Here is a 20,983-nt window from a genome sequence, read left to right on the forward strand (position 1 = left end):
GATTGTTAGGACAGAACTATACGAATGGCAGAAGATATAACAAATCAGCAGGTTACAGATCTAAATTCAACACCAGGATTCTCCACTGCCTGTGACGAATCATGCGATGTAGATGACATTGCACAGATTGTACTTATTTGTAGATACGTAAACTCTCAAGGACCTCAGGAAGAATTACTTGATATACTGCCACTTACAGGACAAATTCGTGGAGAAGACATTGAATCTGCTGTTACCACTTGCTTGAAAAGTAAGGGTATTAATATTAACAAAATAATATCTATTGTGACTAATGGGGCACTGAGCATGAAAGGTACAAAAAATGGTTTTGTTTCTTTATTTAAAAAACAAATTTTGCATGACATGTTTTCCTTTCACTGCATAATCCATCAAGAGATACTTTGTGCACAAACTTTTCCAAAAGAGATAACAGTAGTGATGGATTTGGTTGTAGAAATTGTTAACAAAATAATGGCAAGACAGCTACATCATCGGCAATTTTGTGAACTTCTTAAAAAAATCAATTGCGAATATTCCGATCTTCTTTTGCATAACAGAATAAGATGGCTTTCCAGAGGTGAGGTGTTGATGCGATTCGCCACCTGCCTTGGAGAGGTTAAGTTGTTTCTAAGACAAAAAAGACCTTGAATATGCACAGTTAGAAGATACTCATTGGTTACAAAAATTCTACTTTATGGTGGGTATGACTTCCCATTTAAACACACTAAATAAGAAACTACAGGGAAAGGGAAATACAGCAGTTTTGCTTTTAGAAGTGATTTTTGTTTGAACAAAACTTTCAACATAGGAAAATGTAATTTTCCTATGTTGAAGAAATATCAACAATAACAAGCTGATAATAATTCCATAAATTTAACCTTTTTCAAAGAAATTGTGGTAAATATGTGATCTGAATTTAATGGGAGATTTGAGGAGTTTAGAAAGAACAGGGCAACTATGTCATTTTTATTGCGACCACTTGAAATTAATCCTACCGAATTAAATTTTTCACCTTTTGCTGGAATTGATGAGCCTGCATTTCAACTTGAGTTAAAGGACCTGAAAACCAAGGATTTGTGGAATTCAAAATTTAGAAATCTTGAAGCTGACCTAGAGTAGTTGAAAAGACAAAAATCTACCCTTGCAATACAACACAAATGGTCTGAAATAGAAGATCTTAAAAAGCAAGATCAGATTGTATTTGACACGTGGAATTGTTTACCAGACACTTACATTCAGTTAAAAACATACGCATTTGGACTTCTATCAATTTTCGGATTGACATATTTCTGTGAGGAAATATTTTCTAATATGAATTTTATTAAAAGTAAGTTGAGAAACCAACTAAACAATGTGAGTCTTTCGTCATGATTGAAAATGAAAATTACGGCGTATTCGCCTCATATTGAGAAACTATCCCAAGAAATTCAACAGCAAAAGTCGCACTAAGAAGATATTTTAAATTTAAAAAAAATTAAAGAAATAGGTATGTTATTGGATTTTATACATATGTTTTTGTAAGGAGGAGCAAATCTTAGTTTTATTATTTAATATTTAAAAATATCATATAATTTTGGGTGACATGCTACCCGCGGTGTTTTACAAGTATGATAAAATGTTACTGTAAAATAAACCTGAATAAATAATTTAATTATAATATTTTTCAATGTAGTTTCTAAATTTAAAGCAGTGATGAGCAATTAAATAGTAAATCAAATACTCGGTTCAATCCGCATAAAGAATATTTTCGTTTTCTTTGATAAGAAAGTATTAATTTATTTTCCATTATTTAGGTATATTTTAATTTTTTAACCTGCACAAATAAATCAACATTCATAAAATAGATTTTTAATTGAAATATACCGATTCTGCCATACAAATTGAACACCGTGGACCACACAAAAAACCTGAGAGGGGCATATGCAGCCTGCGGACCATTGGTTGATCATTACTGCGTGCGGCTTCCTAATTTTTTTTTTTTTAACAGATATAATTTTAGAAATGGCTCTTCACTCCAAAATAGACACTCACCATGCTGGAGGCTTAATGGATTGTATACAGCACTCAGAAAGGATTAAAACAGAATTTAATACCTCCTATATTTTGTCTCAATCACTGAGACATCTTCAGGGATTACAAAAAAACTAATGTAACATATACACAAATACCACACAATACTAAACCCAACCACATGGGTGACTCTAAAGTCCTATCTAGTTGGAGCACCCTCTAAGGGCAGTTGTAGGTGACTTAGAATGTAAAGTGGGATCTCTGATGATAAGGGTTTCCCAAATCTTAGGAAGCCTTATGCGTATTTATTAAGATTTGGTTGATTTCTGAGAGTTGCTGCTGATTCTAAAAATAGTCTCCCTTTTTTTTTAATTTGCTGTGGTGGAGCATGGTGGTTTTTTTTCCATAGTCATGGTTTCAGATGTATAACTTGTGTTCCTCCAGGCAGATGGTTGCTGATCTGCCTGTCTGTCCAAAGTATGCTAGCTTACAGGAACAGGGTACTTTATAAACTCCAGGCACTGAGAGAGGAGGGAGCTGATCTTTTGTAGAATGGATAAGAGTAGCAAGTTTGAGGCAGGGCTTAAATGCTGTGTGTAGGTTGTACTTTTTTAAAATCTTGGCTATTTTTTCCGATGTGCCACAGATGTAGGGTATGGTGATGGCATTTCTAAACTCTTTCTGAACAGAAGACTGGGGAATGGGGGGGAAGGAACTGATTATTTTTTTAATACTGTGATCACTGTAGCCATTGGAGAGTAAAGTGCTGTGTATGTTGTCAAGCTCAGTTGTAAGGGCGGTTCCACTGGAACAAAGATTGTGGGCTCTCTTGGTTAGAATTTTAATAATGCCATATTGTTGGGCGGGGGGGGGGGGGGGTTAAAACTCTTCAGAAAGAGTTTAGAAATGCCATCACCATACCCTACATCCATGGCAGACTGGAAAAAATAGCCAAGATTTTAAAAAAGTACAACCTACACACACAGCATTTAAGCCCCACTGCAAACTTTCTACCCTTATCCATTCTACAAAAGATCAGCTCCCCCCTCTCTCAGTGCCTGGAGTTTATAAAGTACCCTGTTCCTGTAAGCTGGTGTACTTTGGACAGACAGCAGATCAGCAAGCAACCCTCTGCCTGGAGGAACACGTCATATATCTGCAACCATGACTATGGTCAGTAAGGCCTGGCTGACCATGTCTTGGATACAACCCACAGGATCTCATGGAAAAAACCACCAAACTCCACCACAGCAAATTCAAAAAAGAGAGACTATTTTTAGAATCAGCAGCAGCTCTCAGAAATCAACCAAATCTTAATAAATATTGTTGCATTAAGCTTTCTAAGATTTGGGAAACCCTTATCATCAGAGATCCCACCTTACATTCCAGGCCACTTACAACCGCCCTTAGAGAGGACTTTAGATTCACCCACATGGTTGGGATTAGAATTGTGTGGTATTTGTGAATATGTTACGTTAGTTTTTTTGTAATCCCTGAAGATGTCTCAGTGACTGAGATGAAATATAGAAAGTATTAAATTCTGTTTTAATCCTTTCTGAGTACTGTATACAATTCATTAAGCTTTCCAACATGATGCCCTCACAACACTTAAGCCTCTGCACACGGAGTAGACACTCAAATCTGAAGGATGTCAACTTTGAATCTGCCTCTGCAACTTGCTGACATCAGTGTCAGTTTGCCCACATGGCACAGGCTAAAAAGTAACTAATTAGAGTATATTAAGTTGGAACAGGTTAGGGCAAAGACTGGATAAATTACTAAATAAAATAAGTAACAAGTATGAATTATCATATAATTCATTTTTATAGTACCTTTAAAAATTGACTGTAAATTAGAAATTCTGAAAGCAAAAATTTTGTGTGTACACGAGCATATGCACAGAGCTTAGAGGGAATACTGGTTATCTTGTACTTTGGAAGAAAGCATATGATATACCACAACTGTTTTGCCAGAAAATTCAAGGATGCTTGAAAAATGCCGTGCACCTACACAATACAATAAGAACCAAGGTATTATCTTACATCAAGTTTGTTGTAATTCATCGACCGTTCAACAATTTCACACACAGAAAAATTGGATATGAAGCAATTACATTTTGAAACTTGAACGTTCCATCTAAATACATGTCATCATACATCCATTGTTAAATCGTTTTTAAATTGTTGTTCCAATTGTTGGGTCTGATCCTATAAAGGTCTCTTGTCATTAACTTAAAGATTTTCCAAAGCATAGAAAAAAATGTAATATTGATAGAGAAGTGGAGAACAAATAGTTTATTTCAGAAATGTGTGGTATTCATACCAGAGCTTTCAAAAATTAACAATTGAAGAAATCATAAAAAAGACAACTGTTTAAGGCAACTTTGTATGAAATATGTTTCAAGCAACTATATACAAAAACAAACAAACAGGACAGTAAATATTATTGAAAACTTTAGTTGGGTTTATAAAAAAAATAATCTACTTCTTGACTGAAAAATCATTAGAAAGTGCTCAAACAAAACAAAAACTTTGCTATCTGTTTCATGAATAGTCATGTTGGAGTGAACTTTTAATATAGCACATTTTCTATCATAAGGCTGTTTCTTGCTTAATTCTATGACTGTTTTTATCAATTTTATTCACAATGCTGGTGGTCTTCAAGTATGTCTTCAGATCTCCTCCTCCCTACTTGCAAAACAGGAAAGCTAACCACAGAATATATAGCAATTACAGCTTTTCACAGAATATATAGCAATTAGAACTTTTAATATAACACATTTTCTATCATAAGGCTGTTTCTTGCTTAATTCTATGACTGTTTTTATCAATTTTATTCATAACGCTGGTGGTCTTCAAGTATGTCTTCAGATCTCCTCCTCCCTACTTGCAAAACAGGAAAGCTAACCACAGAATATATAGCAATTACAGCTTTTCACAGAATATATAGCAATTAGAACTTTTAATATAACACATTTTCTATCATAAGGCTGTTTCTTGCTTAATTCTATGACTGTTTTTATCAATTTTATTCATAATGCTGGTGGTCTTCAAGTATGTCTTCAGATCTCCTCCTCCCTACTTGCAAAACAGGAAAGCTATCCACAGAATATATAGCAATTACAGCTATACATATGAATTATATTTATATGAAGTTACTCACCTATAACAAGCCAATGAATTTTAATAAGTTAAAATAAAGATTATGTTTAAAAAAAATCTAACATAAATATTAATTATAAATCTTAATATATAGATATTAATTTCAATTTATCAGACCTGAAGTGACAAGCAATTTTCAGAAGCAAATCGACAGCTATTGCGTCTCCTCACAGGCATCCTATCATCATGCTCTTCTTTCAGATGAATCACATTATTTACTCCCCAAAATATCCTTAGTGAGCCTTCTAAAATGATTCTTCCATTTCTCTGTAAAATAATTTTGTAGGAAACTAAATTTATCTTATGCAAGTATAAAATTATCACCATTCCCTTATAAGTGACGCTGAGAAAATTCAATTAATTTCCCTAAATTTTAATCCAATTTGTGTATCTCAAATTATTATTCCAAATATATAAATACTACTGCCTATTAGTAATATAGTTCCTCCTTTTTCAAACTAATATAGTATTAAAATATTTTGTCAAATATTAAAGTCTAATGACCATTTCATTTCTCTCTCTCTCTCACACACACACAAAGATGGTTTAGTGTTTCTATACTGGCTCATGGACTCATTTTCAGAATTATACATCAAAATGATATCATAAAGGTGGCAGACAACTTTCTGTGAAACTTCCACCTGCTTAATGGAGGCCTGATATGACATGACTGCATGCTCATGTGTGGTCTAGAGCAGGGGTTCCAAAATTATCTAATACTACCATGGCTCTATGTGCATAACAGGTTTGCTACCATTCATAGGCAGAATTTCCATGCTTGGCATTACACAAACATTCAAATAAGAATACATTTCTAACTTCAACTGACGAGATATTCTTGAGAGTACTGGCATGCACCACATGTTGTGCTGTTGGCAGTGGTGGACTGCCCAAGTCATGTACTGGTTAATGAAACCATTTCAATCCCCTGCCCGCATTCTGCAACAGGCCCAAGAGAATAATAGTAAGCTTAAATATATCAGTATGGTAAGCGGTTTCAAACATGCGGAAAGGCTTATGTGTTCGTCATACATGTTAATTTATTTTTAATGGTATTAATGAGAACAAATACAAACTGCTAAGAAAATAACTATTTATTAACTGCATAGCTCTTTTAAAGCAATGATTTCTTTATGTGGGATATTGTTTTTGGGAGGCTTGGAATGAATTAGGATGTTGGCCACATCTAAACAAATGTTCTTGACTGTTGCTAAAGGCAGGTAGTATATTCTCCATTCAATGGAGGCCATTATTTTGGCTTTTGGAACTTCCTAGTAGTAACAGCAAAATTCTGTCCTCGATATAATGCACTAATAGCTTCATTTGGTTAAGGCTATCGATCAAAAATTCACCACAACATGATCATGTTGTAATTGTGGTCATTTCATAGCACTGTGTTGTTTTTAACTTTGACAAATTCTTTTTTAGCTGTTGCATTGGAGATGCTGTCAAGGATATCCCACAGTTCCGTGTTTAAAATATCATATAGTTTGTCACGTAGAACAATGATTGTTGAGTTTATTTTCAACAGCTCCATCCAAGTAGCATTAATCTGCACAATATAGTGTTATATATATATATAACATTATATAGTATAGCATAATTTGATCCTGTTGGAAGATGAGTTCTTTGTCTTTCTGGATCTGTGGGACCACTGGCCTGGTTGACGTACTCACTCTCCTACCGCCAGGTCACAGCACTCAACCAAAATAGTGAACTAAAACCAAAACTATTGTGAACTGAAACATAAACCAAGCCAAAATGCACAAAACAGTCACACCATCACCCAGTCTCAACAGTATGGCATCCTAAAAACACTAACCCATAGAGCTAGATCGATTTGTTCCAATGAAAATGCTCTCACTGTTATTACTATGGGCAGACAGGAAGAACTGTGGACATCGGCCTCAACATGTAAATACATCTGGCACTGTCATTATGGCAAGTCGGGTCTAGCAAACCATGCCTTAGATACCCCTGCACACAGGATCAATTGAAAAAAAAAAAAAAAGTGCTACACAGAAGTCTTGAAACATACTCCAAACTTCAACAAGTAGGGCTGTATAAATTTACCAAAGAAATTTGGGAGACAGTCATCTTAAGACCTAATTGATATTTACTTTCTCTCTCTCTATTCCCCCCCCCAAACATAGATGGCACAGTCCTTGTGTTGTTGATTGCAATCGTTTAAACTAGTCCCATTGTTAGACCAGATTGTTGTTGTTTCACATACTGTTACAAACCAATTTTTGTGCTCTGAAGATGATGGATATGATACCAGCGAAATATCAGCAAAAAGTTGTAGTTTCTTGTCACTACAATGCTTACAGGAACATATATTCATTCAATGTAGAAGGAGATGACTGCATTCATCCAATTTCAGACATCTCCAAAGCACAACATCAAGAGAGTTTTCTTATACATGGTCAGTGATGTCACATGGCTAGCCAGTATGACCAAAGTATACAGGTTGCAACTAACATACATGATTTCACGAGTTTCACTGGTTTGTATGTCACTCTGATATCACTTCTCCAAAGTCCATAGCGCAATTGGAAGAATGATGGTATGATATCCCTTCATGGAAAAGCCCTGAATCTGATTTTTATTATGATGAAAGGTATCTCTACAGTAGCAAACAAATTAATCTGAACACTCACATTTTAAAGAAACCTTTTAATTTTGCAAAAAAACAAGTATAAAAATTAAACTCCACCTAATAATTTATATGTGTTCCTCTGTTCCTATTAAGTTCATTAATTCACTTAGGCATGGAATCTACCAATAGAACACGTTTTTCTTATTTCTGCATCTTGAAACCATACTTTTATTATGGATTGTATTAAGTTATACTTTGCCTTGCAGAAGTCCAACCCTACATCCGAGGCATCTGTCCGCATGCAAAGTGGAAGTGGCAAGAAGTAGGGGTTTGCTTTGTAGGGCGAGCACCTATACGGTACCATGAAAATTTTTATTTTCCCTAATCCTGCTTCTATCTTTTTTTTTTCTCTTTTTTTTTGCACTTGAATTGTTACATCACCCTAGCAGAGAATCTTGAAAATTGCTGGCTAATGGGGCTCTGCCACACCCAATTCCATGAAGAGATCTGTTCTGATCAGAAGATGGATTTGACAACAAGTTATATCACAATTTAATTTTCCAAGTCTTTTCATTATGGCCCACAAATTATTTGACTATGGAAGCAATTTTGGATGTTGTGATTTCTAAGGAACTCTTTCACTTTTTTTGAAGTGTGGCATGGAGTGAGATCCTGTTGGAAGATGAGTTCTTTGTCCTTCTGGATCTGTGGGACCACTGGTCTGGTTGATGTACTCACTCTCTTACCGACAGGTCACAGCACTCAACCAAAATAGTGAACTAAAACCAAAACTATTGTGAACTGAAACATAAACCATGCCAAAATCAAAAACTTGATGAAAATTCGACTTGTTTGGATTAATTTGTTCACTACTAAATATAAGCTTTTTCAAGTAATGTGACTTAGATGATCTCATACAGGGATAGAATGCTATTTTTCTCTAGAGAACCATGGTTTTTCATCCTGCATAAAAGCAAATCATTCAAGATAAAATGTAATTTACAGACAAAAATATTACTGGTGATCAGTAGATGTGTGTGCAGATGGAGAACTAAATAGCAGATAGAATGGATTATAAAGAGAGCACTTTTATACTCAGTGATCTCCTGCATCACATAGTAACTGAAAAGTGCTGAAAGACTTTTCCAATATGGGGAAAGGAAACTGTACCTACGTATCTGTATTGATGTTCTGGCAACATTTGAGTTGGAAATCAATGAAAATTTTTTCTACTTGTATTTTGGGTAGTCAAGTGTCCTTTAATACAAGAAATCCAGCATTCAGATCTCATAATAGGATTCAATCTCTGTTTCAGTGTTTTTAAATTGCCAGGTTTCTGACTATAATGAACTCAAAGAGTCCAACTTAAGAAACCTTTCAATAACTCTAAGTTAAACTAATTCCTTGATTTTTCTTTTACAACTATGAGGCCTTTTTATGAACTATATAACTAATTAGAATGGATTATTAAAATCAAGTTTCTAGATTTTGATATGGGATCATTCAGAAAAGGCAGTATACTTATTTCTGAACTTCTAAACTGAATGATATAGAAGTAATCATAATCATCATTAATTTCCTGATATGTACCCACAAGGAGTATACATGCTACTATGACAGTATTGGATGATTAAGTTTACATTATTACTAATCTTCTATCAATGGTTTTCTTCCAAATTATTACAAGTCAACACTCCAATATTATCATATCTAATACTTCAATCTTCTAGGACATTTCTGATTGAATCAATCCATCTAAATCTTAGTCTTCCACTTGGTCTTTTTCCTGCCATTTTGGCATTAAACACTTGTTTGGCTAACCTTCTTCCATTCTGTTTAAGTGATCATAGTACCTTAGATTAACTCTGCTTGCATATTCTTGAATGCTAACAATGTCATGTTCCTTCCCAATCTTCATTTTCAATATAATTCTGCCAATGATGTCATCAGTTTAGACCCAGTTTTTCTCAGAATTCTCATATCTATGGTCTCCAGTCTTTGGTCAAGCAATTTATTTCTAACCAAACTTGCAGATCCATTACTTAAAACTGGTTTGAAAACTGTCTTGTATACTTCAAGTTTGGTGATTTGGTTCTGTTGTCTATTTTCATATTTCATTTACCATCTTAACAAAACATAAACAAACAAAAACTGTGCCCAAATAGCTGAAATATTTTCCTTCTATATTCCTGCCTATTTTCATAGTGTTTCTTTTTATTGCTAATTTTCATGCCAAATTTGATAACGCTGTTATTCAGTTTAGTTAAAGAATCTGAAGACTTGCATTGTATGTGTTTAGAAGTACATCGTATGCATAAAGCAAAGAACTAAGTGTGATATTCCAATTCCCACTTTATTTTATAATGCAATCTATGCAGATGTGGAATAAGAGTGAAGATAGTGTGCATCCTTACACCTGAATTTATATCAAATCATCTTCATATTTCCTTCAATTCTAACTACAGAATATGTATTGCTCTATATAATATTCCATTTATTATTATACTGGGTATCTCCATGGAATCTGGAGACTCATTGTAGGAAATCTACTAACTTTTATACACAGTAAACCTATCATATCTCTCCTTAACCTCATTCATTGTTAGCACACTCAACTAATTCTGGAAACCCATTCCAGTGACGTATTGCTTTCATGCAAAAAATCAAGTCTGCACACCCCTACTAGTCACATTCTTACACACAGAACTTCCATGGCTCATGTGATCCCTAGATCTCTCTATTTTAATTGTATTGAAAAACTTCCTGTGCCAATCTTATAGAACCCCATTATCTACTTTTAAGTTTCTATCAGAGAGAAGATATTCAATACACTACAGTTATATGGTGTCAATGGGGCATTATATCAAGCAATACTTAGTTCTTTATTTGAGTTGTAAGTCAGCAGCTAGAATTGAAAGAAGTACAGGAAGATGGTTTAATGCTAAATCTGGTGTCAGACAAGGATGTACATTATCCCCTGGAGTGGAGATATTAATGTCAACTCATTGCTTTATGCAGACTATGTTATACTTCTAAATAAACCTGTTACAATTCTGCAAGATTCTATAACTAAATTGAATAATAGTTGTAATAGATATGTTATATGATCAACAATAGCAAGGCAAAGATAATGAAAATAGTTGTGAATGGAGAACCTGTGGAACAAGTAAAACATTTCTGCTACTTAGGCACGATTTTTAGTGAAGATGGTAAATTAAATATGGAAATAGACAAGAGAATCAACAAAGCTGGTATGGTAGGAAGTCAATTGAATAAATTCATATGGAATATGAGAGAAATTAGTTGGAACACTAAATTAGTGTATACAAGACAGTGTTCAAACCAGTTTTAACTTATGGATCTGAGAGCTGGGTCAGAAGTAAAACACTTGACCAAAGACTAGAGACTGCAGATATGAGAGTCCTGAGAAAGATTAGCGGCATGAACAGATGGCATCAAAGGCAATATCATATTAAAAACGAGGATATTAGGAAAGAACTTGATATTGTCAGCATCCAGGAATGTGTCACCAGAGTTAATCTCAGGTGGTTAAACAGACAAGGAAAGATTAGCAAAACAAGTGATCTCTGCCAGGTTGACAGGAAAACAACCAAGAGGAAGACCAAGATATAGGTGAATTGATATGGTAAAAAGTGTCTTAGATGATAGAAATATAAGATCTGATAATGTTGGAGTCTTGACAAGTAGCAGACTGATCATCATCATCATCAAATTCCTACAATGTACCCTCAAGGGGGGTGTACAGAATATGATAGTACTACATGAAAAATTTACATCATTACAAACTTCCTATCTACAATTTTCCTCCAAATCAGTCTGTTACTTGTCATGATGACAACATTATCAGATCTTGTATTTCTATCATTTAAGGCACTTTGTACTATCAATCCATCTATATCTTGGGGTTCCTCTGGGTCGTGTTCCTGCCAACCTGGTGAAGAACACTTGTTTTGCGAATCTTTCCTCGCCAATTCTGTTTAAGTGACCATACCACCTGATATTAGCTCTGCTAACGCATTCCTGGATGCTGACAATGTTAAGTTCTTTCCTAATATTCTCGTTTTTAATATGGTATTGCTATTGATGCCATCTGTTAACGCCTCTAATCTTTCTCAGGACTCTCATATCTACAGTCTCTAGTCTTTGGTTAAGTGCTTTACTTCTGACCCAGCTCTCAGATCCATAAGTTAAAACTGGTTTGACCACTGTCTTGCATACAGTTAATTTAGTGTTCTGACTAATTTCTCTCTTATTCAATATGAATTTATTCAATTGACTTCCTACCATACCAGCTTTGTTGATTCTGTTGTCTATTTCCATATTTATTTTACCATCTTCATTGTAGGAAATTGTGCCTAAGTAGCTGAAATGTTTTACTTGTCCCACAGGTTCTCCATTCACAACGCAGTTGACATTTTCAATGATTCTGACTATTTTCATTGTCTTTGTCTTTTTATTGCTAACCTTCATACCATATCTATTACAACAGTTATTCAATTTAGTCAGGGAATCTTGCAGAATTGTAGCAGATTTATTTATAAGTATAATATCGTCTGCATAAAGCAAAGAGATGACATTAACATCTCCAATTTTGATATCAGATTTAATACCACTTTCTTTCATAATATGATCCATATAGATAATGAATAACAGAGGGGATAATGTACATCCTTGTCTCACACCAGATTTAACATTAAACCATCGTCCTGTACTTCCTTCAATTCTAACTGCTGACTTACAACTCAAATAAAGACTAAGTATTGCTTGATATAATGTCCCATTGACACCATATAACTAAAGTATATTGAATAGCTTCTCTCTTGGCACCTTGTCATATGCCTTTTCCAGATCGACAAAACTTAAATACAGATCTTTGTTATATTCCCATGATTTCTCGATTATTTGTCGTAAAGTGAAGATTTGATCCTGACTGCCTCTATTTGGCCTGAATTCAGCTTGTTCTTCATCAAGCTTTTCTTCCACAATTCTTCTCAACCGTTTCTCAAGTATACTAACATAAATCTTACCATAAATCATAACAGACTGATTTGGAGGAAAACTGTAGATAGGAAGTTAGTAATGATGTAAATTTTTCATGCAGTACTATCATATCCTGTACATCCCTTGAGGGTACATGGCAGGAATCTGATGATGAAGTTCCTATCATGCCCACTCTTTTCTGCCTATCAAATAAACTTTGTAGCCCACTCATCTTCAACCTGTCTACATAAAGAGCATTCCACAAACCTATCATCAGCTTGGTCACATGTCTCTGAATACTCTTAACCACTTCTAATTACCAAGACACCTAGGTGACCAAATCAACAGCCTTATGAAGAGATATATATATAACCTCCTCATCTTTACTTCTGTGTTTTTCAACATCTAAATAATCCTTTGAGCTATTTTATCAACTTTTGCAATATGCTCTCTGTCCACCATTACTTCATATACTTCATACCCCCATTTACATCATACAGTATGGTGCAAAAGAAACAGTACTAAATAACTACAACAATATACCTTAAAGAGTAAACAGGTTTATTAACAAAGAAATATATGTTTACACATGATGTGCATATTCATAACTGTCAGTGGAATCTTGGTCTCAAAGCATTCAATGATGGTAGATTATGTGTTCTTAATGGGCACTTTGACAAAACAGGTTTTGAAACGCATGCAAAGGTTCTCTGTCATTTGGAGAACATGGGTTGGGACATCTGTTGGGCATATTATGTAATTTTATCTCTTAGTTGATCTGAAGGCAGGTAATGGTGGAATACTTATTCCTTGAACATACCCCAAATGAAGGTATCAAGCAATGTGAGATCAGAAAGTGAAAAGTACAGGAACTTTGATATGAGCCTCCTGGGGAAGTGTTCTGATAAATGGGCTCTAAAACCACATGATGTGTGATAAGTTGCTCCGTCATGTTGGGATACCTGTGCATGAAATGTTTTTTGCACGACACATCCCATGTAAATTCTTGGTGAATGGAACCAGCACATTTTCGATGTAACATTTGATATTCAAGGTCACAGTTACATCACCCTCTTCAATGAAGTGGGATCTGATTATGCCATGACCGGGAACTGCACACCATGCAGTGACCTTTCTCGAGACCTGACAAATTCAGGTTTCAAGAAACCAAGAAACCTCTAGGTTCATCTGTTTACATGACTGCTTAGATGGAAATGTGCTTCATCTGAGAAGCAGACATTATGGAGGAAGGATAGATCTTCATAGACATTGGCCAGTATGCACGCACAGCATTTCCACCATTTCTCCTCGCTTGTTTAGTATATATGCGGAGGACATCATGCGTGAAGCATTGGCTTAGCTCAGGACAGGAATCAGGATAGGAGGTAGATTGATCAGTAATCTGAGGTATGCTGATGATATAGTACTCCTCTGTAATGACATGGAAGAACTAGGACTAATTCTTTACAAAGTTAACAAGATCAGGGTTTGATTTTAAATCAAGGTTGATCAGTGTTTATTAAAAATTTACCCAGTTCAGACCTCAGACAGATTGAAAGTGAACCAAAGAATGCGACATCAAATAGCATTATTTCCAGCTAACATGCATTAGATCTGTTATTCATTTTTTTAACGAACTTTTTTGATGTTCATAATACCAACAAATGAACTTGTTTTTTTGTAATTTCTTATAGTTTGTGCATTAAACTGTTAGTTCTCTTTACCCCTGAAGATGTTAGTCTGACGACTAACGAAACTGTCAGGTTTGTTATTTAGTACTTGTTTAGTTTTAAAAAACAGTCATTTTTTTTTAAATAAAAATGTGGTCACAAAACCGGAATAATTCGACTGAACTTCTTAAGCACAGAAACCTCCACATAATTAAAGATTATGGTTCTCAGAGGAAATACAAACAGAGAAGCTATTAAGAAACAAGAGCTTCTCTCAAGAGTACAAGAGTATCTTAATGGAGAAAGAATTGAGGAAGTCAGCAAGTTTGAGTACCTGGGATCCATTATTAATGTGAAGAATTGCTGTTCAGAAGACGTCAAAAAAAGGTTAAGAATGCCTAAAACAACAGTCAGAGACCTGTCTAAAATCTGGAAGGATGAATCTACACCATGGGAACAAAGTTGAGGATTTTGGATGCAGTTGTTTTTCTAACAGTGACTTATGGATGTGAGACTTGGAACCTAAAGAAGTCAGATAAGAAATGGCTTTTGAGATGTTTTGTTACAGAAGGCTGTTGAGGATATCATATACCGAAAATGAATGGGTGTTAGAATGGGCATACAAATGAATGGGTGTTAGAAAAAATCAGTAGAGCTTTAAGGCTCCTCAAGGATATTGACAGAAGAAAGTTAAAATATTTTGGACACATAGAAAGGATGGAAGGGGGACTTCTCGGGGTAGACCATCAGTGAGATGGATGGATGGTGTGTGTGGAATGACTGATCTTCAGAGTGGAGGCTGCCAGAAAAGCAAACAACAGGATTACATCGCGAGGCCTGGTGGCACATCACCGAGCATTGGAGTGACCATACAGCATCTGTAGATGCCCAGTGAACACACACACACACACATATATATATATATATAGAGAGAGAGAGAGAGTAATCCTTTGCCGTTATACTGACCACCTGAATGATGTACGAAAAGGCACCCAGCTCCTTAAGAATTCTTTGTAGTGACAGTCTCGGTATTCCAAGTTTTACAGCTGTCTAGTGTTGACTGTGTTTCAGAGACGGCATGGATACACTTGTGATTCTCATTTGTGTTAAAAGTTCATGGTCTTCACGAATGCCCATTGCATTGCAGCAGACCATTCCAGCCTCTCGATTAAGGCAATGATACACTACTGATTGGGGCACGCTTATAGAAATGATGAACAAACTGTTCACAAACATGTTGTAGGCTTGGTTCATTTGCTCTACCAACTCCGTATGAACAAAAATAATGCTCAACAATAAAGGTCTTTTCTTCCAACGTCAACACCATTGCTACAGCTAAATGTAATGGCACAGACTCTACACATGCTCTTCCATTAATGTGCATAGTCAAACAGCATATCTCAGAGCACGTGTACTGAAGGGTGTGCAGAAATTCAGTACTTTTTTTTTTTTTTGCACCATACCATATAACTGTAGCTTTCGAAAAGCTTTTCTCTGGACAAGGTGTTAGAGAAAAGCTTTTCATATGTATTTTCAGATCCACAAAACTTAAGTACAGATACTTGTTATATTCTCAGGATCTCTTAATAATTTATCGCAAAGCAAAAATCTGATCTTGCAACCTCTATTTGGCCTAAACCCAACTACTTCTCCAAGTTTCTCTGTCACAATTTTTCTTAACCTCTTTTCAAATATGTGTGCACAAATCTTATATGTAACATTAAATAGAGAAATTCCTCTGTAATTTTCACACTGTTTTATTCTTTTTTATAGATGAAAACTATGAGAGCTCTACTCTAATCATCTGGAATTTGACCTTCTGACCAGGCATTCTAGATTAAGCTTGTAGCTGTTGCAAAACTTTTATACAGGGTGATCAAATTTAAAGTATTCATGCTTAAGGTCTTGTGGAGTGCCATCTAGTGATCCAAATGCTGAAACGGAAGCGATATCTGAGAGAAAAAAAAGTTCCAAAACTCACCGCCATGGGTGATGTAAACGCCGAATGCATTGTTGTGTCCACTTTCAATATTATTTCTTGAATCTCTATATCAAGCCGCTAAAAGTGAAGTCTTTTCTACATGGGTCACGTGGTATCTCTATCACACAAAGAAATAGCCCCAGGGTAGAGCCAAAATTCAATGTGGCAGAGTCCTCAAACCTTACCTCTCTTAAAATCCTAAGAAATTTATATTTTTAGACTGTGCCACTTAGAATTATTAGATTAAAAATAATAACTCAATCAAGAAGTAAGTTAGAAGATATACTCATGTAACCTAGAGTTGCAATCGTGTCCTCAACTTTATTCAATTAAACTCCTGCTCAGATCCGTAATGAGTTTCACAAGTGGTGCATCAAATTCTATACACAAACTCATATATTTAGTTAAAATCAAGCAAGGTTTATTTGTTTCTAAAATTACAGTTTAACATACAAGAACAATCATCACTCTAAATAAGACACATTCTAATCTAAATCAATTAATTAGCTTGACTTCATCAGATATGATCTCTGAACACATTTTTCCTCAAGTAATTCACACAAAAGTTAATAATTCTATATCATCTAGATTACTACTAAATTCCATTATTTAATTTCTATACTAACAACTGGTAACATTAATCATTCTTCAACATACAAAGATTCAGATTCAGTTATTAACCGTTCACTCATGACTTTCTATAAAACACATGCACTACAGTCCTGACCTATAATGTATTTGAGATTTGAGTCCTTCACTAACAAAGCTTAGTGAAGGACTAAGCTTTGTTAGTATATTAACATATCAATACACATTCATATAAATAACAAAACTTTACTTATCTCCACTCGATGGTACCTCTATCCATCTGCATCTGCTTTAGTCTATCTTCTGTTTCATTAGGACATTTCTTTGTTTCCTTCAATCTACCTCAGGTCAAGACATTATAGTAATTACCAGGCTTAGATTTCGGGATGCATGCTTCTGCTAACCCTTCAATGGCATGGTCTGCTGCTACTTTCCGGGAATCTAGGACCGGGTTACCCGCTGTAACATCATCCTAGTCTAGATATATCGTTCAGCTATCCCCGAACCACAACCAGGCTAAACTTTCACTACTCGAGGAAACCTGAGAACTCCACACAACAAAAGACCAAGAGAGAGAGACGGTGGGGGGGCCTAACCCTTTTATGTTCACCCTATCAGTAAAAAAACAAAAACTCCGCTGTTCACCCGCACCTCGATTTCTTATGTCACATGACCTCATGACGTCCGTTCTCTTCCTGCTTGTTCACTCCACGTGACCGCCGAGGGCAATCGTCAGCGTGTCCTTGAACCATCCTTTCACACAGAATACATTCTAGTGTTTCTTTTACAAAATATCCTTACATCTGATTTAATATCAACACAAATCCATAACTCTCTTAATTTATACTTTGTCTCAGGCAACTTTCCTTTATACATATTTATCTAATTTCCTTTTTTTTTCTTTACATTATAAAATTCTTCTTGAACTAATTAATATTTTCTTTCTTCTTAAATCAATGTATTCAATATTTTCTAAGGTTTACAACGATACTTACTTAGAAACAAGCATGTTAAACTTATTTAATTTACAGGGTTTTTACTTCTTTGCTCGTTAAACCATGATAAGTGGAATTTTAACATTCTTAACTTATCAGGGTATAACAGCATGGAATTTAATGTGCTTTTGCTCATGAAGCTATGCTGACACTAACCTTCTCCTAATGTGCTTTGCTCATGAAGCTAAGCACATTAGGAGAAGATTAGTCACCTGAACAAATGTCGACAAGGTCCACAATCACTATCTTAATGTGTACTGTGATGAATGATTTTGAATTCTTCAAAAATGATTTTTTCAAAATGATTACTCATTTTGAAGAAATGGGATCACTGGAAGTTAGACCTGGCACAGGTTGCAAACCAGTCAGTTCATAACAAGTGAATGAAGTTGTTACTGCTGTTGTGGAGCAGGCTATGAATAACAGCATTGGTTCCTGCAGTGCACATGATGTATCAAGATACATGGATGTGATTTACAAAACTGTCTGGAAAATTCTACAAAAGATTCTGCATTTCTAACCATTAACCTTGACACAGGAATTGTGCCCGCAGGACCTTGAAAGTCAACTGATATTCGCTTTAACATTCCTTGCTGGAGTGGAGTTGGATGATTTTGTGGGGTTATGAGACTGACTTTCACCTGAACAGAGCTGTGAATACCCACAACTGTTGGGTATGGGCTATGCAAAACCCACATGCAATCCAACAAATTCCTTTGCATTCATCGAAAGTTACTGTCTGGTGTGGGTTTGCAGCTTTGTTTATCACTGGACCATACTTCATGGACATTCACCAGTTGGGTCCTGTGACCTGCTCAGTTACTGCTAAGAGGTATTGTGATATGATAAAATAATTTTGTTGTGCCACAGCTACAGCAACACTTGTGCATGGATTCAGTCATTTTCATGCAAGATGGGTCCCTCAAAGCATTGGTTGATCCATATAGGAGGTTCTTCAAGAACATTTCACAGAAGTCATAGTGATTAGCCATTGATGGCTGATCACTATGGCTTCTGTGATGGCTACCTCATTCACCTGATATGACCCCAGTGGCTTCTGGCTATGGGGATTTCTCAAAGAATGGGTTTGTCAGGATCATCCTGATAACTTGCTAGTGCTGAAAGACAGCATAACACAGCATGTGCACCACATCAGTCCTAACCAGCTGCGTTCTGCCACTGAACACACTGTGCAAAGGATGCAGTTTGTGGCATACTGGGAATAGCAGCACATTGAACAGTACAGCCCATGAATGCAAAATGGAAGTGAATGAAAATGTGTTATTTATGCTTGTGTCACTTTTCTCCTTCTTACATATGCAGAAAAATTACTCCATCTACATTTTTTACATTATACATCACCACCCGGTTGTGAATTTAGGAACTACTTTATTTTTTATATCCTCCTCAGATATCACTACTGCATGACACACAATGTATTCCTGTATTTTAATAACTTTTTATATCTTAAGTATTCATATATACTCCTGTTTGCATTCCTCTTGCATATTTTCTATTACTGTTCTGTCATTGCTTTTAACAGTCTTTCAAAATAATTACTCTAGTCATTTAGAATATCATGTCATATCATTTTTATTCCATTTTATAGCACTCTTTCTTCCATTTTTCATCATTCTGAATAACCTCCAGAACGTTTTACCACCTTCCTGGTTATCTATTTTCTATACCCATGAGTTTTGCTTAGCTATTTTTACACATAATTTTTACATTTTTTCCTATGTTCTTTAAGGACATCTGCTGACTTCTTGCTAGAAATTATCGTTAAGCTTTCTTATCTAAACATTGATTGATCCTAGCTGGATCAATCAATGTTTACATCACAGTTTGCCATGGAGACTCCAAGGTTTGGTTCTTGTTTTCAAACTGTTTTATTTTTCTTGAATATTTGTATATCTGAGTCAACAGTTTACCTGTAAAAGCTGTGCAACCTTAAAAACTTTTTTTATATATTGTTCTTTTCAATCTGATATTCATTATTATCCTACTTAAAACTAAGTGATGATCACTTCCAATTTCAAAACCTCTGTATGTGTCCTTATCCAGCAGGAAGATATTACTGTCAACAGTAACATAGTTAATGAAGCTTTCTTATTTCTTGTATCTTCTCTCCATGTGAAGTTGTGGGCATCTTTACTAAAGACTAGCTCATATCCTGAGCAGCAATCCAGCAGGTACTTACCATTATTATTAGCCTTGTTTTTTTCTCCAAAATTACCCCAAACTTTTCCATATAGCTGGTGAGATTCATTTCCTACTCTGCTGTTTAGATCTCCAGAAAGGACCACTTTTTCCATTTCATGCCAGCTGCCTGCTCTAATGATTTGAAAAATTCCTCCACTTCTTCCTTAAGAGAATCTTCTGTGCGACCATCGAAACCAATAAGTTTCATTGTCCATTTCCGTATTTTGATGTGTGTCCACAAAACTAATTGAAACTACCTTCCAATTAAGAAGTCTGTCTTTGTGTTTGGTGTTGAATGCTATTGCTACTCTTTCCTTTTCTTGATCACTATTGCTTGAATATAACACTACATTTATTATAGGGTGTTATGTTATATTTTGTCAGTACCACCAATTATACCCATGAGGTACATTTCTAGTTCTTCTGCAAGTTCAATTTCCTTTCCCTTAATACTCCCTTATGTTGATGGTTTCTACCTTCAGTTCTTCTGATATTCCAGTAACTGACTTTGGACTGTTTGCCCTGGTTCCCTGATGAAAACAGCAGGGATCTTATGTATAGTATTATACACTGCATATAAGAAGTATAAATTCTAAGTGCACATAGTATATATATATATGATGTCCATAAAATTATTGAGGACATCGAGCATGGATTTTTTTTTTTTTTTTTTTGCATGGATATTTGTTGTTTTAGTAAGGTCAACAATAATCCCTCCAGGAAGGATATACAGGTGCTTAAGGATCAAAGCTGGATAAGTGGGAGAAGATCTCAGC

At 35.3% G+C, this 20,983-nt stretch overlaps 1 protein-coding gene across 2 annotated transcripts in view; it reads right to left on the bottom strand.

The window, feature by feature from the left end:
• Positions 1–20,983, bottom strand: part of Rassf (Ras association family member) — a 246,698-nt gene that overhangs the window by 107,905 nt on the left and 117,810 nt on the right. For both annotated transcript variants that reach the window (XM_090396283.1, XM_090396284.1), the window contains exon 5: positions 5,289–5,438. In XM_090396283.1, coding sequence (XP_090252409.1) covers positions 5,289–5,438 — 150 coding nt within the window. The remainder of the gene's footprint in view (positions 1–5,288; positions 5,439–20,983) is intronic.

Source organism: Typopeltis vanoorti, chromosome 8 (assembly GCF_054136105.1).
Source record: "Typopeltis vanoorti isolate ZY-2024b chromosome 8, IOZ_Tvanoo_1.0, whole genome shotgun sequence".
Classification (NCBI taxonomy): domain Eukaryota; kingdom Metazoa; phylum Arthropoda; class Arachnida; order Uropygi; family Thelyphonidae; genus Typopeltis; species Typopeltis vanoorti.